This window comes from Physella acuta, unplaced genomic scaffold, assembly GCF_028476545.2.
Source record: "Physella acuta isolate Inbredline_101_S28 unplaced genomic scaffold, ASM2847654v3 ptg001432l, whole genome shotgun sequence".
NCBI classification, from domain to species: Eukaryota; Metazoa; Mollusca; class Gastropoda; family Physidae; genus Physella; species Physella acuta.
Genome location: NW_026732947.1, coordinates 4,056 through 30,602, shown reverse-complemented (window position 1 = coordinate 30,602; position 26,547 = coordinate 4,056). Strand labels below are relative to the sequence as shown.

The 26,547-nt window shown below is 36.0% G+C and overlaps 1 protein-coding gene across 1 annotated transcript; it reads right to left on the bottom strand.

Moving 5' to 3' along the window:
* Positions 1 to 2,414: 2,414 nt before the first annotated feature.
* On the bottom strand, positions 2,415 to 25,500 carry LOC131927699 (sodium-coupled monocarboxylate transporter 1-like). The gene is made up of 17 exons (XM_059283465.1): positions 25,338 to 25,500; positions 24,257 to 24,477; positions 22,040 to 22,108; positions 21,558 to 21,609; positions 21,394 to 21,461; positions 18,624 to 18,704; positions 18,135 to 18,208; positions 16,779 to 16,916; positions 14,504 to 14,639; positions 13,479 to 13,567; positions 8,891 to 9,006; positions 8,446 to 8,516; positions 7,297 to 7,383; positions 5,990 to 6,240; positions 4,509 to 4,609; positions 3,643 to 3,776; positions 2,415 to 2,678 (listed from the first exon to the last, which is right to left on the bottom strand). Exons 1-17 carry the CDS (start codon positions 25,453 to 25,455, stop codon positions 2,415 to 2,417), a joined length of 2,070 nt encoding a protein of 689 aa, XP_059139448.1. The 5' UTR covers positions 25,456 to 25,500.
* Positions 25,501 to 26,547: the final 1,047 nt, after the last annotated feature.

The following is a 26,547-nucleotide window of genomic DNA, read 5'->3' as shown; positions in this document are numbered from 1 at the left end:
ATTTGTAATTTTAGTTCTCGTTACTCACAAATTTATTTCAGATCTAGTTATAAGCCCATACCTCTTCAACACACTGCAACAACAAAAAATACCCCTCTATTTTTAGATCGTTGAACCAGAATTTAATTACACATGTGTCTTTTGAGATATAAAAAATGGAATTGTAATTAGACTTTTTGAATTGTGTATACGTAAACAATCTCAAATGAATGAAAGTACATGTTAGAAAGAAGTATTGCTTTTAAAATTTGTATCGGTTCTCAAATGCCGACGATTAAAAACTGTAATACTAAAGCGACCATGGCAAGGTGAACGGACGCTGTAAATTACATGTCTGAGGTAATTACATATATATATATATATATATATATATATATATATATATATATATATATATATATATATATATATATATAATATATATATATATATATATATATATATATATATATATATATATATATATATATATGTGTGTATGTATGTATGTATATATATATACATGTTATGTATCAGCTTTAGCAATACGATATATAGGAACTATGTATAATTGTACGTTAAAACAGTACCGCCAAAACCTAATGATGTGTAGTATATTATGTAAAATCAGCCAATATAATCATCATCACGTAATTTGTAAAGGCAGAATTCTAAATCTATGATTTGTAATCAAATAAAGGTTATTTATTGATGAAAGGTGTGTTGTTTGGTTAGGTGTTTACATTTTTGAAAAGGTTCACTAAGGGACACCATTCTGTTATGTTAATGGTTCTGTCTAAACATTTTTACCTCCCTTTATTTTTATTTTTTCCTGCGAATATTTTTTTAAACATTTAAAAATACACATTTAAAATGTCATGCAAATTTGTAAAATTCCTTTTAAGTTTTAATTAAGCATCACCGATTTTATTTTATAGTAGTGTGATACTAGTCTACATTGCATTGGTAAAGCATAAACCTTCCCAAGTAGAACATCAAGCATAGCATATACAGTGCTTGAGCAACCTGACTATCCAAGCAGGTTTAATTTTTAGCAGGCAGAAACTTCAGTGGAGGAAAATATTTGTTTTCTCATACTAATACTGCGTGTGTGATTTTTAGTAGTCAGTATAATTATGGTTGTTGTTTTTAATTAACTTATTGCGATATTGCTTGTAGAATCTGGGCATAAATTTCGCAACATTGTGGCTTGAAGCAGTGTAAAAATAAAATTTCTCTTCCGAGCCGGATTGTTCATGGGGCAAGTGAGGTACAGTTCAACTGTTTCTGTCACCTCGGCGTATGAAGGGATAGTATGGTCAGCACCATGCCCAGCCGCTTTTACTTTCCCTAACGTAAGTTAGGTACCCATCAGAGCTGGGTGAAATCAAGGGACGTTCTTCGGCCTTGAACTTGGTGCAGTGTGATAACCCGAAACTTAGGACCCTCGGGAAGATGGGGGTCATCTTGGAACTGCATCACATCATGGATAAAAAAAAATTAAAAAAAATTAAACAACTGCTGCCTTGAATAATGTTTATGAATGGACTGAGTCTAGGGAAGTAAATCAAGAAAAAAAGTTGACGACATCGGAGTCATATTTTGCTGACACGTAATGCTTAATTATGTTGGAGGAAATTACCTTCGATACTACAATTAAGAACGAAGAAGCAGAAACGACTGGCTGATACGTCTCTAGTTTCGACATTAAAAGCTGTAGAGTCAATACAATATTCCTATCATCATCACATCATCATTCTCGTGGAGCTGTAATTGTTGAGCATTGGAACGGAGTTAACCCCTCCCCAAGGGGACTCTACTTTTGGGGGACTCCCCGCGCAGTCATTCGCGCTATGATCTTTAAACCTTTCTAGACTTACTTTAAGTACCGGATTAAACTATTTTAAAAATAAAATAGCTGTGATAATTTAGCTGTAACAGTTTAAGAAATGTGTATGACAATAAAATTCTAGTTACTACTTTAATATTGTAATTATTAACTTATGTTATAAATAGTATTTAGTAACATACAGTGTAAATTACTTAAATGATTTGATGAGCTGCTTTATTGGTTTATTTTAATTGTTTATTTTTCTAATGTATAAAACTATTTACATGTGCTTAAAATCAGCTGAAATATAAAAAATAAAAAAAATAACATCGCCATCTGATTAGCTATAAAGGTACAATGACAATTAGAGACATAGGCGTCACTAGGCGAGGGGGGGGGGGCGACACACGGTGTTTTCCCTACCCCATGTGTAACGCCACTGATTACAAATATAAACCTCTAAATTTAATTTCAATATACCAAGCCCTATAGGGCTGGTAAGTAGGTCACCATCCAGTTCTATGGCTCATGCAGGTTTAATTGAGCCGTAGAACTGGTTGGTGACCTACTTACCAGCCCTATTCCAACCGCCATCTTGACCTAGTTACGACCCGCCATTCATAGTTCGCTGCGTGCTGAGATTGTGTGAGTTGTTTTTGTCCGTATCAGAATGACCGTTATATGAGTTCTCGTTTATAACCCGTTGTCTACTCGACGTGCTGAGGTCGTTATCCGGACTTTTCATCAAAAAGGGTTTTTCCGACGTCTGCCGATCTTCGAAATCCTCATCTTCTGACGCTGCGTCGATTGTAATTTCTATGGGCGTCTGCAGCACTAGCGCATGCGCAGCAGGGTCTGGAAACTTGGCCTGTTGATGACATTGAGAAAAAAAATTCAAGGTAAATGTTAAGGACTTTGATAGGGTAATGAGAGTCGTCATTGAACTTTGCCCTGATATTCCAATAGGGCTGGTAAGTAGGTCACCAACCAGTTCTATGGCTCATGCAGGTTTTATTGAGCAGTTGGTGACCTACTTACCAGCTGTATTACAAGTTACTATATTCTTCCCCCTGTATGTTCGTTTCTATAACATAGTTTTGTTTGAAAATTAACATTTTATAATTACTTTTAATGCGACTGCAGTAGGCTTATACATACATTAATAAATCATCTTGTTCAATTAATTAAAACCTTGAGGTGGGTAAAGAAAAAAATGCAAATATTTAATTAAAAAACAGTATGAATAAAATGTGAATATTCTAAATCCTGATATTTTACTCTGCAACTTAATTTATGCTAGGCAATGGTAGACATTTAAAAATAAACTACCTCCCCCGTCTAAAGTTTATTTTTGAGCATGGCTTAATTTATAATTAATTAGCACTAATAAGTATTGTGTGCAACTGCCAATCTGAAGACAACTGCTCCTAGGGCAGGTAGCCTACTACAGCATGACAGTTTAAAGTAGACAGGCCACAACCGTATGCCGATCTAGATTTGCGAGCAACAGCCAATTTCAAGTGTAATGCCTTTAAGATAGGCAGGCCACTACAGTATGCTGATCTAGAATCGGGCATTTCTCACACCATCTTTTAGCCATCATGACAAAGCCCCTTTCCCTTCCCCCCGTCTCCTTGTTGTAATACATTTTAAGGCTTTAAGAAACAATCATCATTTTTGTTTTGTTGATTTACTCCTTCACTTCGCCATCACAAACTTTATAGACCTATCTTTATTATCATAATAACCCCCACCCCTCTAGGGGAGTAACATAATTAAATCGGCAAACCACTTCGCTAGAAACAATGAGAAAAAAAAGGTCACGTGCTAACCTTGAACTCTTCCCTCATGTACTGGGGTCCCATCGAGCTGAAAAACTTGATGACCGGCTTAGGGAAACAGATGAGCATCGTCCCGGACATGCTGATCAGATACCTAGGGTCAACGTCCCCTGGCTTGTTCATACCTGCTCAAGGGGGGGGGGATGTATATATATATATATATATATATATATATATATATATATATATATATATATATATATATATATATATATATATATATATGCGTGTGTGTGCATATTTTGTTAAAACAATTGAAGCTTGTGATACAAACATTAAAACGTTTTTATAGTGAAAACCAACAATTAAGCAGTAAATTTGTGGGCGCCTATAAATCGGGGGCCCTGACTGCAGTCCTCTCAACCCCGCCCCCCCCCCCCCTCTTAATCCGCTACTGTCTATGTATGGTGCTAAACTTTCTTTCACTGACTTCATTGTCGAGTTAGAAGTCCGTCGTGTCGTTTTTGCGTGTTACGTGTTATACTGATACACTGGTCTATGTTGGTCAGTATAATGGAACTGGATAATAAAAAGGAATTGTCTTAGTAATTAAAAAAAAATTTAAAAATAAAAAAATGGACTCCGTTGGTCAATAGAAATTGATTGGTCAATAAAAAGGGATTGTGTTGGTCAATAAGAAAAGGACTGCTGGTCAATAGAAAAGGAATTGGTCAATTAAAATTGGCTGCGTTTGGTAAAAAAATAATTTGCGATAATCAATAAAAAGGGACTGAAAAATAAAACACTAAAATAATGTGGGCAAGAGCGACAAATGCAATAAATACCAACTTGTAAAGGCATTAACGACTAACTACCAACCTGATAACGCATTAGCGACTAATTCATTAACTACCAACCTGTAAATACACTAGCGACTAAAGCGACCAGGATACATGAAAATGTGCCCAGCACTGATATCCACAGGTAGGATATGGTGTACATGAGTTCTACACCAACCCTGTGGATAAACAATGGATACAGGTGTTTTTTTTATCAACTGCTAGCACTGTGGATAAAACATGAATATATAGTTTTTGATCAATAGGATTACGGCTTAAACTGTCCATAATGGCGTTTAATTTGGTGATCTAAGCATAAAATTCTGTCTGAATTATAACCCTAATGTTGTGGATGTAGAGGTTTGATGCTAAGACTGTATATAATCTGTGCGTTTAGTATTCAAGATTTGTCAAATAGGCAAGCAATCCTGAATGAAAAAAAAACCAAGGCTAGAATGTAAAAGCAAACGGTGGAAAAAAGGTTAATATTAATTTAATTCGGAGTTAATTGCCCAGGAAGACTGTACATCAACACATCAACAACAAGAGAGAAACGTATTTAATACTACCGTAAATCAGATTAGTTAAGATTATTGCATGAATATGATCAATACCAAACCAGGATTGCCAATAAACCCCCCCCCCCCCCACCACTAAAGCTTGAGTCTTTATTTTGACAAAACGGTTCCTTTTGGATTGTTGGAAATTCTAAGAATTAGGGGATAAGTTTAGCATTAATGATTAAATCGTGTGAAGATTACTGCTCTAAGTACAGCTTAAGGATTAGGATGAAGTTAAAAAATGCTGCAATGCCAAGAATTATGCAAAGGTTAAGGCTACAGTTAGGATTTAGATTAGCATTATAGCATGGATTATAGCTAGGATTAAGGGGTGGAGTTTGAAGTTATTACAGCTTTCAAAAATAAAATACGATAGCCTCGATTAGACAATAAAGCCTACAAAACGTATGGCGAGATAATGATTGAATTTCAAGGTTTTTATAAGCGTTATTCAGCTGTAAATTTAAAGTTAGGGATCATCCATAAATGACGTTACGCTTTTTTGACGATTTTTACCTCCCCCCCCCCTCCCCTCCGTCACACGTCATCACAAAAAGCCAGAACCCCCCTAAAATGACGTCACACCTCAATCTACAACCCCCCCCCCCTCAAAATTGCAGTTGAATTTTTTTTAAAAACATCGATATTTTTTCTAAAATCTTGTCTAAACTATTACAATTTATTAAAACAGTTATCTAAAACGCGAAATAACGTCTAAAATTCGTTTTCTAACATTGCTTTTTTATAATGCAAAAGTGTGACGTCGCAACATCTGAACCCCCCCCCCCCCCGCCCTCCCCCTCATCACACATCGTCACAAAATTACGGACCCCCCTCCCCGTACGAGTGTGACGTCATTTATGGATGACCCCTTAGGTACAATAATGTTTCACTCAAAATAAATGCACTAATTTTTACCTAGCAAAGATAAGTTTTTGTTAAAATATAATAAAAAGAATGTGTAGACAAGGTTTGACGTGTTTCAACGTTTCAACTCACGGTTCCCTCGCTGTTTTCACCACCGTCGTGATGTTTTCGCTCACGGTCGTCATGGCAACGTAGGTCACGTTCTCCACGTAGCTGAAGGCCATGGAGGTGTTGGTGACGTTGTATGTGACGTCACCTACCGGGCAGTTGTCCGTGGATGCGGCGGGCAGCCAGGGCGTGGCCTTCTTGGAGGGGGAGAACGTTATCCCCAGGGAGAGCCAGACTGAGAAGGCGAGCCCGACGGCGCCCCCGATTAGCGCCCCCTGAATAACGGAAGAGGAAACATGAATTTATTTGAGACTCTAGATGGAGACGTAACTATGACGCTAAGTCTAGGAACCCCGTGGCCGGATGTTAGGGTGTACGATTGATAACACTGAAGTTTCGAGTTCAGAAACCGACAGTTCTGAAGACGCCCCTGGGTCCACCCAGCTCTGATGGGTATCTAAGACTTAAAGACAGAGACGTAACTATGACGCTAAGTCTATGAACGCCGTGGGCGGATATAAAGAGCGTACGATTGATAACACTGGTTTTGATTTCAGAAACCGAAATAGTGTTCCGACGCCCCTGAGTCCACCCAGCTCTGATGGGTACCTGCCTCCACACTTTCCCTTCATATGCCAAGGTCAGGGAAACAGGTGAACTTGACTTTACCTGCCACACGGAGCATCAGGTTCAGAAGGGTACTTGAACACTACTCTACATTAAACAAAACGCATGCACTTATCAACCTGGTTCGTATTGTGTTTATATAAGGCCATCTGCCCAGAAAGATGCGCAATTGCAATACTGCGAGTCGAAAACTGCACAACAGAAAATTGCGCAAATAAAATTAATTATACAAATAAACTTTAATTTTGTCCTATTTCGATGAAATATGTTTTATTATGCTACAATGTGCATATTGTCACTCTTAGATAATGCCTGTAAAAGTGCTGTTTGAAAAAACCAAATTGTCCTTGCGGACTTTTTTTTGTGCGCAGTTTTCTGTTGCTCATCATTCCGGTCACCGCTATCTGCTATGATACACACACACGGAGACGCTTACATATATGTATGTATATATATATATATATATATATATATATATATATATATATATATATATATATATATATATATATATATATATATATATATATATATATATATATATATATATATATATATATATATATATATATGTGTGTGTGTGTGTGTGTGTGTGTGTGTGTGTGTGTGTGTGTGTGTGTGATTGTGTGTGTGTGTGTGTGATGGTGTGTGTGTGTGTGTGTTTGTGATTGTGTGTGTGTTTGTATGTACACAACAAAACTCACCCTAGCTTTCACCCTGGGGAAGAAACACGCCAGAAAAAATAAACCTGTGAGGGGTCCAGCAAAGGCCGATAGAAGACTTCCTGTTATCTGGTGAAGGTAGATTTTAAAGGTAAATTTACAGGTGAGTTGGCAGGTAAGTTGACATGTTAGCTGACAGGTAATTTGACAGGTAAGTTGACAAGTTAGTTGACAGGTAATTTGACTTGTAAGTTTAAAGGTAAGTTGACAAAAACGTTTTGTAAATGAAAGTTTTCTTTAGGTAGGTAAACTTTGTGTAGGTATCTTTTTATAAACTTTTGTCTTGGTAAGTTTTGTCAGTTTATCTTTCTTTCTAGAAAATTATTTCAAGACAATTGTTTAGATGTAAGTTTTGTCGGGGTATGTTTTGACTAGACATGTTATATCGAGGTATTTTTTGTTCATATAATATAATCTTGTTAGTCGTTTTAATTAATTATGACCGTGGCTTGATGTAGATGAAACAAATGAATCATACATTTTCTTGTTTAAAAAAAACCGGGAGTGATCTCCCCTAAACTTTCTCGAAAATTCTTATATAACACTACGTGGGATGGCAACTCAGAATATAGACATGATTTTTAATTACTTAAACTTTTTAAAATAGAATAAAATCTCGTAGAAAAAGACTTGCGCACTAAGCGAACGCCAAAACAAAATGTGCATAATAGTGCGGAATATTATAAGTAATTTATAAATTTACATACTTTTTTTGAGAAATCGGATATAGCGTAAATTATTACTTCCGTTCAACGGGAATTACTCAAAAGTTGATAGAAGGTAGAGGATTAGATCTTTTACTTACATGTGAAATTTTATTTATCTATCTGAAATAGTACTTAAGTTATAGGCTCTTGAAAAATTCAAAGAAGAAAAAGTACCACTTCCGGTTATCGGAAATCGCTCAAAAGTTTATACGGATCTACGAATTCGATAAAATACTTATATGTGATATTTCATCAACCTAGCTGTAACGGTACTCAAGTTATCGTGTTTACAGACACACACACACACACACACTTACACACAGACGATTACAAGACTCGTATATACGAGAAAGTAAAAAGTGTACATTTTTTTAAAACAATAAATAATTACTCAAGAATAGTTAAGTAATTAATAAAGATTTACCTGGGTAAGTGTGCCGCCAATCTGTGAGACCAGAATAGCGATTCCACATGCCATGATGCCAAAGAGAAGAACTGAAATGTAAACATTACATTCTAACATTGATGCCAAGTTACTCTTGGTTAGATTTTAAATAAGAGAAACATATTACTTTTGTTATTTTGTAAAGCTCCTCTTTAGACCTAGCAGTCTATTTGGAAGATGAAGTAAAGTTCATATTTCTTGATCTCGTTGTAGTGTGGTCAGCCCAATCCCTGGCCGCTTAATTTTCCCCAAAGTAAGTCAGGTACCCATCAGCGCTGGTGGATTCAGGGAGAGATCCGAACTCGAGACCTTCTGGTTAGTATCCAAAAGCTTTACCATGCGACCATGCCGTTCCATACCTTTGTTCATGACGTCATCAAACTTATTCAACTTTAATTTAATGACGTCAGCTGATACCACTTACCCGAGCCTTTAGCTATGATGGTGGCTTTAGTCTCTGACACGTTAGGCCCCAGGATGGGATGTATGACGTCAGCCCACAGCAAGGCGGAGAGACTGCTTAGCCCAGAGGAGAGGGTGCTACAGGGAGGGTTGACCAAAAGAGGTAGTGAAAAGCATAAGGTGGTAAATACAGGGATTGTCATGAAGTGGTACATGTAGTAATACTCAAATGGTGGTAAATACAGGGACTTCTATATGATGATTGTCATAGGGTGGTAAATATAGTAATGATAATAAAGTGGTAAGTTCAGTAATACTTAGAAGGTGGTAAATGTAGTTATAGGTAAAGAGTAGCAAATAAAGAAATTATAATAAGGTGGTAAATGTAGCGACAGCCGTAAAAGGGTAAATGTAGCGATAATCTAAAGGTGGTAAATGTTCCAATAGTTATAAATAGGTAAATCAATATATCTTTTTAGATTTCAGTTTGTGACTTAAGCAACGTTTGTTAGTTGTGTTACTATAACGATAGACTCCCCCCCCCCACCCTCCTCCACCTCTGATACAAAACTGAGTGACCCTCCGCTGTTATTTGGGCCGTTTTGGATTATTCTTATTGTATAATCAGGTAAAAAATGGTTAACGAGCCTTGTTTTGGTAAGTGGGACGACCGCGCGAGGTCACGAGGTAACACGGGTTTTTAAATTCTGAACGAGTCTAGAACACTCATGATGAGTTGTTTCCAGCATCTCTTCACAAAATTTAATTTACGAGCCGACCCGCGGCGTATCATATGCCGCTATTTAGTTGTTTTATTTTCTACTTTTCAGTAATTCATAATTTGTGAATTCGAAAGTACCAATGCTGCCATTTAAAATATTTGCTTTAAAACACTATCAGTAGGTCGTTAAGGACGATAATCTGCCCACCCTCCTTTCCCCGAACCCCTACCCTACACCTCCCCCCCCCCCCCCCCCCCGTGAAAGCACCCTCCTCTTAGTTACCTTCCCTAAGTTTAAAATCGTTTCAAACTAAAGTATCTGCCCCTAATAGCCGTCACTAAACCCGCCTCTACGATTGTAAACATTTAGCGTGAACCACAGCTCACCAGACCATGTTTTGGTGGGGGTGGTAGGGATATGCCTAGAGAAGAAGAGAGTGGGCTGCTAGGCGCTGACAGCTTGGTGTTTTCTATCGCCTCCAAGAAGAGAATTATATATAGATAGAACAAATATATACTTCAAGCAGTGTCGTCCCACCCCCCCTAGTGCCGGCGCCAGATTATTTAGCGCCCTAGGCAAAACTTATCAAAACGCCCCCTTTTACACAAATTAATTACTAAAACATATGTATAAGATAACAATTGAATAAAAGAGACATTGATCTATTATCGATTGCATACACGTTATAAGTAGAGATCAAAATCAAATGGTACTTCCCTCCTTCGTCGCAAAAGTTTGTACTAATTTCTTCAATTCCAGTTTGCAAGCGTAATCACATTCTATGAAAATTGTTGCTAAGTCCACGAGTCTACTTTGTACTTCATGACCCCCCCCCCCCCCACTCTCTTGAAAATTTCAAGTGCTTCACCCCCCCCCCCCCCTTTACCGAGAGAAAAAAGTCTGGAAAAAAGTTCCAGAACGGAACTTACCTGTTTTAAGCTTGACTGTCTTTAGTTATAGATCTAGTTGCAAAATGTCTATATTGTGTGATTATGTAACGATTTTTTTGTTTTTCAAAAAAAAAGGTTATAAATTTTATAGATTCCAGCCTACAATTGTTATATATGAATCCTTTATAAGAGGGTGAAAATTATGAAAAAGACACTTAATTAATTAGATGATTAATTTGCGACTAAGACGATTTTAGACCAGGGGTCGGCAACCTTTTGAAGCGGAAGAGCCAAAAGTTACAACTTTCAAAATTTCCCTGGTTTTAAAGAGCCACTAGCACTTTTTTATTACAAATATTTTATTTTTTTATTAAGATTATTTGTATTTGTTCAAGGAGCTGGAGAGCCGCATCTTGATATCAAAAGAGCCGCATGCGGCTCGCGAGCCGCAGGTTGCCGACCCTTGTTTTAGACGAATTGATTGCACTATCTGATACTGTATGTCTACTAAAATTAAGTATAGCAATCTACAATGGCTACTGATGTATTTGTTTTTCAATTTGATAATGCTAAAAAAAACCTACCAAACTATTTTGGTAAGAACTTCCGCTCTATATAATTATTACAATAGCAAATAATAAGTAAAAGTTGTATTTATGAGTAAGCGGTCAACCTAAGGTGCAGGAATTTGAAATGCATGTAAAGTTAAGCAACGAATTATCTCCCATTTGGAAATCAAAATAGCAAAATTGTATTAAAGGGAAATAACTTTCACAAGAATAGCTAAACTAACCAAATGTAACTAAGACATGCTTGAAAAACACAATAAAACGCTTTGAATTTCATTTTGTAATAATTATAACAAATCTTTTATATTAGCTTCGTAACCTGCCGAAAGAATATATTTTACTTATTGATTACTAAACTCTATATTTTGTTTGAAAATCTTAACATAGTAGCTTTTTTATAATAAACTTCACATAAATTTTGATGACGTTCATGCGACTAACATAGGTATCACTTCTATTTTATATTCCAAATTTTGGATCCCCCAATAAAGGGACACGTTTAAACTAGTTAATAAAAAGTCTAGTGACAATTTAAGCGCAATTTCCTTATGTTATATATCAACGGAAATAGTTTTATTTTAACGAGTAGGCCTACACGATGCTCAGTTTAAACAAGACGTATAATGCTTGGGTGCTTTCAAGCTAGGAGAACGATCGGTTTGTAGGTGTTTATGTAATTTTAAAAAAAAATTTGTGACCAAACGAAAGGAAATTTTTGAAAACTTTCTTCGGCAATATTGTTCTAAATTATGGCAGGAATCGATTGGTAACTGTTTCAAGTCGCTAAGTGGTCTGGTTGCCGAGATATGGGCCAACAACTGCATTTTTTCGAGGTTTTTTGGCTTTTCCGGGAAATCCAGGAAGGAATTCCGGGAATTTATTTTGGTCCACAATCATCCTCGGAACTTGCTTAACATATTTGCTTTTGGAACTAGTCCTCGATATTGCTTCATTAAGGAGGAGATACGACTTAAAGCTGCGGACACACATCCATCCATCCATTCATTCATTCATCCATCCAGAAATCACGAGTTAATAACAATTGTCCAGTATGGAAATTGCGCTAAAAATCAATTACGGGTAACTGCATAAAACCTAAGACAATGCTAAAATTGATTAAATATAAAAATAAATTTTAATTTGAAAAAAAAAAAACAAAGTTTACGCTTAATTATAAATTCCAGCATATATAATATTACATATTAATATTTTAAGAATGGTAATATAGATACCTAAAAATCTAAAGATGTCCAGCAAGAGAATGCATACCTTTATTTGTAGCGTGTCCCGTCCTGAATTGAAATCATCTAATTTACGATAAACTCGATTACTCGATATACTCTACTACATTCACAACACATATCAAACTTCGATGCCTAATCATAATTAGACTCTATTCTCCAGAACTACGACATCAACTCGCTTAACTTCCCCAAGCTCTACAAACGATACTCCCAATCAACAACGATTTCACTGGGCCTTCTACTACACGTTAACAGACAGCACAATTCGATACCTTAATACCACATGACTCAATAGCCCCGATACCTCATCACCTACATTCATTTCTCTACTACCAATCAGATTCCATTAAACCTTTAACTACACTACAGCCAAATAAAAAATACTATTCTCTAACACTTCGATACTTTATACCTACGAAACCATATCAGCAACAGCCTTCCGCCGTTACGCCCAAATCTAAACGATTCATCAAAATTACCAAACAAGTACAATACTTTGAACACCCTGTCATTACAAAACTCTATACACCAGAACAGATTTATAATGCAAAGTGGAGACAACGAGACTTAAAAAACAAAATTGCACGTGTTTTGGAACGCCCCGCCATGCGCTGGAGCGATCACTAAATCAACATTAAAATTACATAACCCTTTGAAATGTTCCAAATTTAAATTATGAACTTATTTAATCGTTTTCTACATCAATTATGTGAGCCCAAAATCAAAAGGCAAAGTGACTGGTAAAAAGCGCCTCGACCTTTCCAAATTAGGGAGGTGGGGTTACATTTTCACCATCGCGAATAACAATAGGCATATATAGACCTAATTTTGGGGTGGGGATGCAAACAGATCGCTACTTCTTTGTATATTAACATCTATACTTTATAAAAGATAATCAAAATTATTAATTATTAGGTACTTTTTATAATAGCGATTAAACCTTTTTGCGCCCTCCTAGGAATGGCGCCCTAGGCGACCTCCTAGTTCGCCTTATAGGTAGCTCCGGGCCTGGTCCCCCCCACCCTTACCGGAAATGTAATTCCACGATCGTTTTTTTTTCATTGCGGGCAATAGAACTATTAACAAGGGTTTAGTAAATGCGCATCTAAAACTGATAGGGTTATGTATCATCATAAAGATTAAGCACCTCTGATTTAGATACGTGTGAAGTAAATGTGCCCCTACCTTAGGGAGGCACTGAACAAGGATGCCAGGAATAATCCAGGCATGCCGGGTAGGTCCGCAAAAATATCCATGACAATCAATGGGATAATCTGTGGATTAGACAAATGTAACAAAAATACTAATCACTTTTTAAAAGGTCACGAATTGGAAATGTTTATACCCTTGTGAAGATAAGGCTAATTCATTTACAAATAACTGTTCTAAAAAAGTCAAATATTTATTCAACATTCTTAGTGCAATGCTAGAATTTCCTGTATCCATGCAACAAACTTCCGGTATCCATGCAGCGAACTTCCGGTATACAGCGAACTTCCGGTATACAGCGAACTTCAGGCATACAGCGAACTTCCGGTATACATGCAACAAACTTCCGCTATAAATGCAACAAACGTCTGGTATCCATGCAACAAACTTCCGGTATACAGCGAACTTCCGCTATAAATGCAACAAACTTCCGGTATCCATGCAACAAACTTCCGGTATCCATGCAACAAACTTCCGGTTTCTATACAGCGAACTTCCGGTTTCCGTGCAACAAACTTCCGGTACCCGTGCAGCGAACTTCCTGTATACATGTAATAAACTTCCGGTATACATGCAACAAACTTCCGGTATACAGCGAACTTCCGCTATAAATGCAACAAACTTCCGGTATCCATGCAACAAACTTCCGGTATCCATGCAACAAACTTCCGGTTTCTATACAGCGAACTTCCGGTTTCCGTGCAACAAACTTCCGGTATCCATGCAAAAAACTTCCGGTATACATGCAACAAACTTCCGGTATCCATGCAACAAACTTCCGGTTTCCTTGCAACGAACTTCCGGTATACATGCAACAAACTTCCGGTACCCATGCAGCGAACTTCCTGTATACATGTAATAAACTTCCGGTATACATGCAACAAACTTCCGGTATACAGCGAACTTCCGCTATAAATGCAACAAACTTCGTTCGTTACTCAAAAATCAGGTAACAAGAAGCCCTACTGCCATAATATTTCTCTAAAGACTGCACCAAGTACCTGATTAGGGTCGGCCAGTTGTTTCGATTCAAACGGGTCACATTTCTTAGTCTCGTAGAAAGCGTAGGCCACAACCCCTTCATACATGGAGATGGCTAAGGAGATCAGGTAGCAAGGGGCGGTAATCAACAGCATCCTGGGGATAAAAGGTAGAGTTATCCATTCTGAAGTTATTAACAAATATTGAACGATGTTGCAATTTATCGTAAGCTAGTTTAATTTGTGTGAGGTTTGTTTTATCCTGCTCCATAACTCCTTTATACTTTCAGGTATTAATGCTACATTTGGGTTTGCATGAAGTATAAGGGTTTTCGTGAGTATTTAACAATGGAGTAAAATAAAACTAGCATTGACTAAGGGGATAGAAGTGTTTAGTTTTTTTTAATTTTTTTTTCAAAAAAATGTTTGAGAGAAATAAATATTCAATCACGTTTTCGATCAAATATTCGCTATGATAAAAATGATTCTAACGAAGTTTGCCAATATTACAAAACTGTACCTCCTATTTTACTAGTTTGTGGCTAAGTTTCAAAATTGTACCTATTTTTACAAGCTTTTATTTAACTCACTTCCTCTGTCTGTCGCCAGTCGCCAGTCGTCAGACGTCAGTCGTCAGTCGTCAGTCTAGATCGAAACGCTTGAGTGAAAATTCGGAAACTTCTACTTGACCGATACGATTCACATTTGACACGTGGGTCAAGACATGAAGACAATGCATTCTGAAACTAAATTTGACTTAATTGGATGCCTAATTAATTTTTTATGAATTAATAAAAATTTGGACCGAATTAGTAGGCATGTCTAGCCAACCACACCACACGCGTCATCACCTTCAATAGCTGCGCTATCACGTAATTGCTGCGTTCAAAAACCATTGCGCGCCTACTGAACGTGATGTTCAGTAGGCGCGCAATGGTTTTTAGTCATGTAACTCTATTGTAAATAAAACATGTAAAGTACTGAAAAAAAATTCATAAAAAACGTTTTAATAACAAGCTTTTATGTAATGATGCACTAAAAAGTAGAAAATAAATTATAGACTACTATTTAAATAACTATAAAGAAAAGCGTGGGTTTCTTCCTTAACATTATTAAAGGTATCCAATAGATACTAAAGTGACCCACGCTTTTCTTTATAGTTTTTTAAATAGTAGTCTATAATTTATTTTCTACTTTTTAGTGCATCATTACATAAAAGCTTGTTATTAAAACGTTTTTTATGAATTTTTTTTACAAGCTTTTATTTCACTCACTTCCTCTGTCTGTCGTCAGTCGTCAGTCTAGATCGAAACGCAAGAGTGAAAATTCGGAAACTTCTACTTGACCGATACGATTCACATTTGACACGTGGGTCAAGACATGAAGACAATGCAATCTGAAATTAAATTTGACTTAATTGGATGCCTAATTATTTTTTTATGAATTAATTAAAATTTGGACCGAATTAGTAGGCATGTCTATCCAACCACACCACACGCGTCATCACGTTCAATAGCTGCGCCATCACGTTCAATAGCTGCGCCATCACGTTCAGTAGGCGCGCAATGGTTTTTAGTCATGTAACTCTATTGTAAATAAAACATGTAAAGTACTGAAAAAAAATTCATAAAAAACGTTTTAATAACAAGCTTTTATGTAATGATGCACTAAAAAGTAGAAAATAAATTATACACTACTATTTAAATTACTATAAAGAAAAGCGTGGGTCTCTTCTCAAATATTAGTAAAGGTATCAAATAGGTACTAAAGTACTAAAGTGACCCACGATTTTCTTTATAGTAATTTAAATAGTAGTGTATAATTTATTTTCTACTTTTTAGTGCATCATTACATAAAAGCTTGTTATTAAAACGTTTTTTATGAATTTTTTTCGACTAGTTTCTAATTATGTTTAAAACAGTGTAACTACTTTTGGGCCCCTAATTGCGTCTTTGTGGGGTCAATATGTGGAACTTTGCTCTGGGATTTAAATATTGTACTTGCTTTTACGACAATTCGTACTTAATTTTTTAAATATGAATATCTTTTAGACTAGTTTGTACTTAAGTTTTAAATATTGTACCTACATTTCGGCTAATTCTTACTTAGGCTTTAAAAGTAGTACCTATTTTTCGACTATTTTGTACTTGTGTTTTAAAAATGGTACCTCCTTTTCGACTAGTTTCTACTTGTGTTTTAAAAATTGCACCTACTTTTCGACTAGTTCGTACCTGTGTTTTAAAAAAACTACTTACTTTCGACTAGTTTGTACTTGTGTTTTAAAAATTGTACCTACTTTTTGGCCTCCAACTGCGTCTTTGTGGAGCTGATACGCTGCACTGTGCTCTGGTTGAAACCGAGGCCAAAGCCCCGGATGATGGAACCGAAAAAGAGGTTGAAAAACGTGTGACGTGTCCTGGGGTCAGGGTCAAAACTGAAGGAGGAAATGACGTAGTTTACTTAGGAGGGTCACACTATATCAACTTAGTGAAACTTGGATGGTGTGGACAATGTAAAACTTGCAGTTCAAACTCTCAAAATAGGAACGGAGTCAAATAAATAACAAGTCACGAAATCAGTCATCACAGCAATAGGAACAGATTGCAAATCAAAAAATGTCGGCAATCGAAACCTTAAAATTGTGGTTAAGTATAAAATAAAATGGCTGCAAGATCTATAAATAATAAGAACCTTCTGTATAAATATGATTGAAAGTAAAGTAAACATTGTGCTAAAGACCTAGAGATAAATAAGGTAGATGATGTAGGGTTCATTAGTTTCATGACCTCGGTATATGAAAGGATGGTGTTGTCAGCATTATGCTCAGCCACCTTTACTTTCCCCAACATAAGTCAGGTACCCACCAGAGCTGGGTTTAAGTCCTACAGTCATAAGTAAAAAAAAATATGATTTCCGACTCGCGACATGATGGTTAGCAGCCATACGCTCTTCTTTTCAACCAGGACGTCCCTAAAACTATTAAAGAGCGTTGATCTATTGATATATATTTTTAACTGCATACCCACATTAAGTCTTCAGAATACAACTGAGTTAAAATCAAACGAGGACATGCGATACGCGTAAAGTTATTGATACAATTTTTCAAGTTAATTTTGAAAAAGCTTAATATTTACTAAAATAGTGAAATATATTTAGTGATTAATAAGTTCAGACGATTTTAAATATCAATACATTGACTTTACAAAAAAATGTTAAAAATTATGGAAATAATTTCGGAAAAATCGTTAACTTTTTATAACATTTTTATATAATACCATGTGTACTACTAAAATAAATATTCAAGTACTGTTGAGAGGCGTATGTTATTCTTTTTTAAAGGTACCTACTTTTAACTTCAATTATAAAAATTAGCAGCTCTCTAAATAGTTGGTCTCTTTTAACATGCATTTATTAGAAAAAGTTCGTCATGAAAAAAAAAATTAATTAATTAAAGATGGTTGCTTATTTTTTAAAAGCTGTTTCCTTTGACAAATTGTTTATTCAAAAATGTTATTTTTTGAAAATTAGCTCATTTGAAAAGTAGTTTATTTTTTAATGTTTATTTTATAAAGTTAGTTACTTTTCGTATAACACTTTGGTTAGTATAAAAAGATATTTACTTTACATAAAACAAGTTTAAAAAGTTGGTTACTTGAAAAAGTTGAATCGGCCTCCACGTTCAGCGATGTCCCAAACATTCTTGGCCCCGCCTGCCTCTATGGTACCCTGCAGAAATAAATTACATAAAACGTCAAGTAAAAAAGTATTTTTCAAGAGATACTGGTACTGAGCATTCGGAAGTTCACTCATACTTTGCATGTAATACCCTAACGGAGTGACCTAGCGGTAGAGAGCTGACTGCTAACCCGTAGGTCTCGAGTTGGAATCCGGGTTCAAGTCAGTAGACCGTCCCTGAATCCACCCAGCTCTGATGGGTACCTACCTCACGTTAGGGTGTGTAAAGATTGAAAAAAAAATCCCTTGCGCATATTTTTGTAAGTGTGCACTTATTACTTTGCGTGTTTTCTGCTGCGCATTATTCCGGTTGATCATTGGGAATGTGATAGAGAAATGTGAAATAATTTAAGCAAATATAAATTCTATTGTTTAATTTTTAATTCCCTAAAAAAACGTGAAATACCTTGATTAAGATGGAGAATATCCCAGCATACATAACAAATGCCTGAAAGACATCCGTCCAAACTACAGCCTTAAGGCCACCCTGGGGAACATTGGTATAAAGCTGTTCATACACATACATTCACATATGCATATGGTTGATTGATTATATTGATGATACATATAAAGATGTTGATAAAAACTTAATTTTTGATACAACTCATTAAAAACAAAACTAATCTCCCCTAAACTTTCTCGAATATTCTTATATAACACTACAGGGGGAAGGCGATTCGGGATATAGAAATGATTTTTAATCAATTTTTAATGACTTTAGCTTTTTAAAATAGAATAGAAATTTCGTTTATATATTTAAAAACAGTACTCAGGTTATAAGCTTTTAAAAAACCAAAAGTAAAACAAGGTCCACTGATTTCATCAACCTCACTGCAACGGTACTCAAGTTATCGTGCTCACAGACACACAGACATACGGACAACATTCCAAAACTGTTTTTCCGACTCGGGTAGGTGTAAATCTCGATTTCGATTTTTCGCATAATTACAATTCTTCCTCTATTCTTACAATACAAAACTTTAAAAACAGAATGCTATGCAAACCGGGAATTAGTAACGTGGGTTTAATCTAGGGGGCAGCAAGTTTTGAGACGGATGCTCACGAAAATTTCAAAATGTTTAAAGAGCCACTAGCACAGGTGTGTGCCTGGAAAAAGTCCTAATACCCAGAACTTTTTCCAGGCATCTTCCAGGAGTGTTTACCCCCCCCCCCCTGAAAATTACAAGTACCGCCCCCCTCCCACCCCTCGGAGAAAAAAGTGGAAGAAACACTGGCAATGCCCAGCGGTTGTCAGCTGTCCATATACGATCTACTTCACCTATTCTCTTTTTTTTAGTTTTGTTTAAAGTTGTTTTGTTTTTCAGTATATTTTTACTTAAGCTTTGAAAAACAAGTTAATAAAAAGTCTAGTGACAATTTAAGCGCAATTTCCTTATGTTATCTAAAAATAGAATGGGGTGCGTTCAAGCTAGGAGAACGATCGGTTTGTAGGTGTTATGTAATTTTAAAAAAACATTTGTGACCGAACGAAAGGATATTTTTGAAAACTTTCTTCGGCAATATTGTTCTGAATTATGGCAGGAATCGATTGGTAAATGTTTCAAGTCGCTAAGTGGTCTGGTTGCCGAGATATGGGCCAAAAACTGCATTTGTTCGAAGTTTTGTGGCTTTTCCGGGAAATCCAGGAAGGAATTCCGGGAATTTTTTTGGCCCACAATCATTTAACATATTTGCTTTTGGAACTAGTCCTCGATATTGCTTTGTTGGGGAGGAGATACGACTTAAAGCTGCGGACACACATCCACACATCCATCCATCCAGAAATGACGCATTATTAAACGCAATTGCCAGTATGGAAATTGCGCTAAATAAATTATGCAATTGCAGAGCCGTATATTGACATTAAATGAGCCGCAGGTTGCCGACCCCTGGTTTGAGCAAAGTAAAGAATAACAATGTTAACAATTGGTGAGTGTAGTTTCCGGTACAAAGTCGGTTTAAGGGAGGGGGGAGCGGGAGAGTTGGTTAAGACATGTTCGTTCGACATTTGTATTCGAGAACTTTTTTTTTTTTTTTTTTTTTTTTTTTGTATACTTTTATTTGCAATTTAAAACAAGTGCAACAACATCAACATATTTTACATAAATTCAAATGTTCTTATTAAAAAAAACATATCAAGATGAATTTACAAATGTATACATTTTTTTTTACTAAATTTTATCATCTAATGAAACATTTTTTTTTACAGTTGAACGTATTAATAATAAGTATGTACATGGTTATCATATATACGTTGTTATACAAAATTTAAAGGGATAAGCCAGGGGTCGGCAACCTGCGGCTCTTTTGATATCAAAATGCGAGAACAAAACACCTTAAGACAGGGGTCGGCAACCTTTTGAAGCGGAAGAGCCAAAAGTTACAATTTTCAAAATTTCCCTGGTTTTAAAGAGCCACTAACATTTTTTTAATTTCAAATATTTTATTTTTTTATTAAGATTATTAGTATTTGTTCAAGGAGCTGGAGAGCCGCATCTTGATATCAAAAGCCGCATGCGGCTCGCGAGCCGCAGGTTGCCGACCCCTGCCTTAAGAAATGATAATAGGGAAATTATCAATGGAATTAACTGGTAAATTAGTATATTAGTATAATGATTTATAAAACTAGTGGTTTGAAGATTTAAAATAGATAATATTAAATATATAAACTTTATGACACAGACATAAATCTATAGTTTTATGTTAATACTCTTTTTTAGTAAAAAGAAAATAATAATTTTAATTTTCTTAGTTAGTGCTGAAATTTTAAAATATTATTACAGGTTTGTTAAAAACACAGTTAAAAATTGTCTCCCTTACTATTTTCCAAGTCATGAACGGAAGTAATGAGCATCCAATATTAATCAAAGATTTCAATTTTTTAAATCAGCATTTAGTGTGTCTAAAATATTCATGAAATGTAATTTATTACTTTACTGAATATATGTATATGTATATATATATATATATATATATATATATATATATATATATATATATATATATATATATATATATATATATATATATATATATATATATAAATATATAAATATATATATATATATATATATATATATATATATATATATATATATATATATATATATATATATATATATATATATATATATATACATATATATATATATATATATGACAACTCAACAACTTACTATGGATGTGTAGATGACAGACACTAACGAGATTGTAACAATAGAGTTCCACAGGGAAAACCCGGTCACTGTAAGTTATAAATAGATTGTGTTATTTATTTACATATTTTTTAAAAAGTCAGACGAGCTTAGAATACGAAACAATTTTACTTTTAACTACTGACCTGCTTCTAATGCGACTGCTGGGCCAAATAAGACTATACCCATGTACCAGACCTGAAACCATTTTTTTTAGAAAAGTGATTTTTTTTTCTGTTCAACAATTTAAAGATAAAATATAGAAAATTATTTTTCATCTTCAAGCTTAATTGTAATGTTGGAAGAGATTTCGTCCAACACAATAGATTATTACGTGTTAATTTGTTATACGCCCTATAAGCCGTTGAATCCGATTTCAGACTGCTTTTCTTTCTTGATGTTTCCATTGCCTTCGTCCAACCAAGAACAAACTGCAAGGCAGCAGTTGTTTGATTTTGGAGTTGTCACTCCTAGATGGGTGTGCTGTTCCTAGCCATCGAGCCTCATCTGCCGGGGATTCCAAGACTTTCCAATTTAGAAATCATGAGCTTTACTTACCCAACCAAATAATAAGATTTAAGTATTTTTAAGAGTGTAGTTAATTAACCTAATTAATTAAACGACTCACGTAGGTCAACATGCCCATAAGTGTACCGAGTAACCTCACCCAGCGGGACTGAAACCTTAGCTCCAGGTACTGGAAATATAAGGTAAGCTCAAGGTAAGCTCAAGGTAAGCTTAAGGTAAGCTCAATGTAAGCTCAAGATCAGCTCAAGGTAAGCTCAATTAAGCTCAATGTAAGCTCAAGATCAGCTCAAGGTAAGCTCAAGGTAAGCTCAAGTAGAAGATAAGTCAAACACAAAGTGACACACATTGTAAACACACGGTAAAACACAAGGAAAATTCAAATTTAAACACTCTCTAAATACGAGGTAAACACAATGTAAACACATATTAAACACAAGCAGTGGCGGAACTAGAAAAAAAGGGCCACCCCGCAAATAATTTTTTTGGGCTCCATATATATATATATATATATATATATATATATATATATATATATATATATATATATATATATAACGAAAATGCCAATGTAGAGTACTCATTTCGGGCTTGTTCGAGTTTTTAAAAAAAATTAAAAATACCTTTTTTAAAATTTAAAACAAGTTACAACAACGCGTCATTTTTGTGAGTGCTTATTAGTCTATTTTGAAAATCTCTATTTTTTTTAAATTATATGTTTGCTATAATGCTTCCTGTCAGTGTTTCTTCCAGACTTTTTTCTCCGGGGGTGGGGGGGGGGGGGGGGGCACTTGAAATTTTCGGTTGGGGGGTAGACTTTCTTCGGGGGGGGGGGGGACGACGACACTGGTAAAAGTATATATTTTCTATATAAATTATATAAATTTCATTTCGTTGGGGGGGGGGGGGCGGTAAAAATTTTTTGAGATGCCTGGAAGAAACTGTGCTTCCTGGTAGTAAGTCGGTCAAAGGAATATGAAGCATAAAAGCTTTGTATGTACAATGGTTTCTCACGTTATGTTTATTTTCATGTTTTTTCGTATTTATATTATTAGTTTTAAATACATTTCCTGTTTATGCTTTGTCATTCTTTATTATGTATTTTTTTTTAAAATAATAATTAAGAGAAGTAATTGCTTTTTCATTTGTTTAGTGCAAATCCATTAAAAGGTGCTTGAGAGCACACATATTCGACTATTAAAAAAAGGGAAATAAGTCATGTAAGTGGTTTGAACGTTTGCGTATCTTTCACGCGATTCATTTGTTTTCAAAAGAATTTTACCGTCAACAACGTGTGTTTGATTGTAGGAGAAAGAGGACTCGGGATGGTGTCTATAGAATAAAGATAATGAAACCACAGCTACAGTATTCTTTTTACAAAACAACCATCAAGTCAAAAATGCAAGAGTTTTTTTTAACTGTAAAAAATAACTGATTATGGTCGGCTGCGGGCCCCTAAACTGCCCGGCCCCCCCCCCCCCCCCATTGCGGGGTCTGGGGCACTGTAGTTCCGCCCCTGAACACAAGCTAAACATAAGGTCGGTCGGAGGGGGAAAGGTGGCACACGTGGTAAACACAATGTAAACACAATGTAAACACAATGTAAACACAATGTAAACACAATGTAAACACAATGTAAACACAATGTAAACACAAGGTAAAGACTAGGTTAACCAAACACACAGTGATGTCATGTACACACAGTATAAAAACACGTACACATTCATGTATGTACATGTCGAAGAGAGAGCATGTTTTAATTTCTTTTGCGTATTTTAAACTTTGAAATAGTTAACTGATATGTTGTTAAAAATAACGCTAGCTTTTTTTCTCTTCCGGTTGGGGGAGGGGAGGGGGCATTTGAAATTTTAGGTTGGGACTTAATTTCTCCTGAGGGGGAGGGGGTGATACTGGTAAAGGTATATATTTTACATCTAGATTCTATTTCGTTGGGAAGCGGGGAGGGGGTGGTGACGTTCTTCGAAGAGATGCCTATAAAAATCTCAGGTGCCGTATTAATTACTTACAACATGTCATCATCTTTGCTTGTTCGTACCCAAGAAAATAAGAACGTGTTTTGACCTCGGCATGTGAGGTGGTAGTGTGGTCAACACTAAGCCCAACTTCCTTAGTTTCATAAAGTAAGTCAGGTACCCATTTTAGCTGGGTGGACTCAGTGACGTCCTGCAGTCCCTGAATCTGGACCGAGATATGAACTCTAGACCTTCAGCCTAGTAGTCGAACGCTCTACCATTCAACCACGCCATCCCAAAATACAAGTAATAGAAAAACTAAAAAACTAAAGACAGCTCTCCTTCACCTCATAAGCGCTAGTGATCTTCAACGGATGCAGAAGCGGCACCACCAGATGGATGGTCAGTAGTTGGGAGATCAGGGTGCCAATGTTCCCCATCAGGAGCTGCATGCCGTAGACATACGCCTCTGCTGGGAGTCCCAGCATCATGATGGACGACTCGAAGCTGACCAGTAGCGAGATGGCGACTGGGATGAAACTCATGGAGCGGCCGCCGACCAGGTACTCTGTGAGAAAGTTTGTTTCGGATGTTTATTTTTTTAGATTTTTACTCCGCCGACTAGGTATTCTGTTAGAAAGTTTGTTTCGGATGTTTATTTTTTTTAGATTTTCTACTAATGCTAGCGAAACAGGGAACTGATATATAGGCCTAACCGGCCGCCGACTAGGTACTCTGTGAGAAAGTTTGTTTCCGATGTTTATTTTTTTAGATCTTTTACTAATGCTAGCGAAACAGGGGACTGAAATATAGGCCTAACTGACAAGACAAAAAATAATTTTCTAAATTGGTTACATTTTGTTTCGTTATTTTGAGTTTGTTTACCAATAAAATTTCAATACTGTTTAATAAAAACAGATGTATAAAACAATATTTATATGTTTGCATGCCTTTAATTAATTTCTTGGGATATTGACTAAAACACATTGCGTTTATTTATTTAAATATAAGCACAGTATACACAATCTATTTCCTTTGACATATTATACGTAATAGGCACTACCGTCTCACGTCATTTCTTTGTAATTCCCATAATGACCTAATTAAAGCTTTAAAGCACGTGTTCAATGACATAATTAAATGACATAATTAAATGGCATAGTTTAATGACATAATTAAACGACCTAATTAAATGACCCAATTAAAAGACCTAATTAAATAAACTAATTACATGACATAATTACATGACATAATTAAATGACAATTAAATGACATAATTAAATGACAATTAAATTACATAATTAAATGACATTTAAATGACATAATTAAACGACATAATTAAATTGCCTAATTAAATGACCTAATTAAATGACCTAATTAAATGACCTAATTAAAGCTGTACAGCACTGAGTCAATGACGTAACTTACCGGAAGTGGTCTTCTGACGGCCGCCGCTAAAAGCGTAGTAGATCCCGATACCCACGGAGACGACGATGGTCAGGCCAAAGACAACGTAGTCGGCGATGTGGAAGTAGTGGCTTGCCATGCTGGTGGTGATGGTGTGTGTGCCTGTCGCAGTCAGTCACTGTCACAGTGTTTACGTGTCAGAGTTACTATCTGTCACAGTATCTACCTTTTACAGTCAGTCCCTGTCACAGTGAATCACTGTTACAGTATCTACCTGTCAGTCAGTTCCTGTCACCGTGTGTGCCTGTTACAGTCCCTCCCTGTCACAGGACTACCTGTAGCAGTGGTTCCTTGTCACAATCCCTGTCACAGTGAGTCCCTCCCACGGTGTCTAACTGTCACAGAGTCTACTTATTGCAGTGAATCCCTGTCACAGCGAGTCCCTGTCACAGTGTCTACCTGTCACAGTGAATACCTGCCACAGTGTCTACCTGTCACAGTCTACCTGTCACAGTGAATCCCTGTCACAGTGAATCCCTGTCACAGTGAATCCCTGCCACAGTGTCTACCTGTCACAGTGCCTATCAGTGCTATACTCCCCTGTAAGTAATGTCACCCAGACCCCCACCCCATATAGATACACCACATACGACGTAAAATCCAGCACCAATATACTGAAGAGACTAAATGAGTCTATCTCACTTAATCCTTGCCAATGTTCCTCTATATTTCAACCCAGCGTGGATGAAATGTGCCCATTTTAAAGTACCATTACGACTTAACCTTATCCAGCAATAGGCACCTCAGGAATATCCTTCCAGATCCTGAAGAAAAATTTGCAACAGCTAAGAATGGTATTTAAAAAAAAAAAACAATGAGTGTATCTATCCTAATTTAATTGTAAGATTTGCACGTTTTAACAGTTGTTCTTGAACATATTGTTATTTTTTAACACGTTTGCGTTTTTATCAAACTTAGGTGGCAGCAGTGTTTCTTCCAGACTTTTTTCTTTCTTTCTCGGGGGGGGGGGGGGGGGGCACTTGAAATTTTCGGGGGAGTCGGACACTGTTAAAAATATATATTTACTATATAGACTCATACCCCCCCCCCCCCCGAAGAGTACGAGATATCATCGTGTGTATTCACGCACTATGCATAAGTGCTATATCAAACGGTGGATGCTTGATTACAAAAAAATGAACTGTATTTATTGTGGATTTAACTATTGTAA

Excerpts from the sequence above, each read along its gene's own strand:
- LOC131927699 (XM_059283465.1), bottom strand. The coding sequence starts at position 25,455 with ATGGCAAGCCACTACTTCCACATCGCCGACTACGTTGTCTTTGGCCTG. Across the intron at positions 21,462-21,557 it reads AGCAGTCGCATTAGAAGCAG|TGACCGGGTTTTCCCTGTGG; the intron begins GTCAGTAGTTAA and ends TATAACTTACAG. Across the intron at positions 18,705-21,393 it reads CTGTCATCTACACATCCATA|GGTGGCCTTAAGGCTGTAGT; the intron begins GTAAGTTGTTGA and ends AATGTTCCCCAG.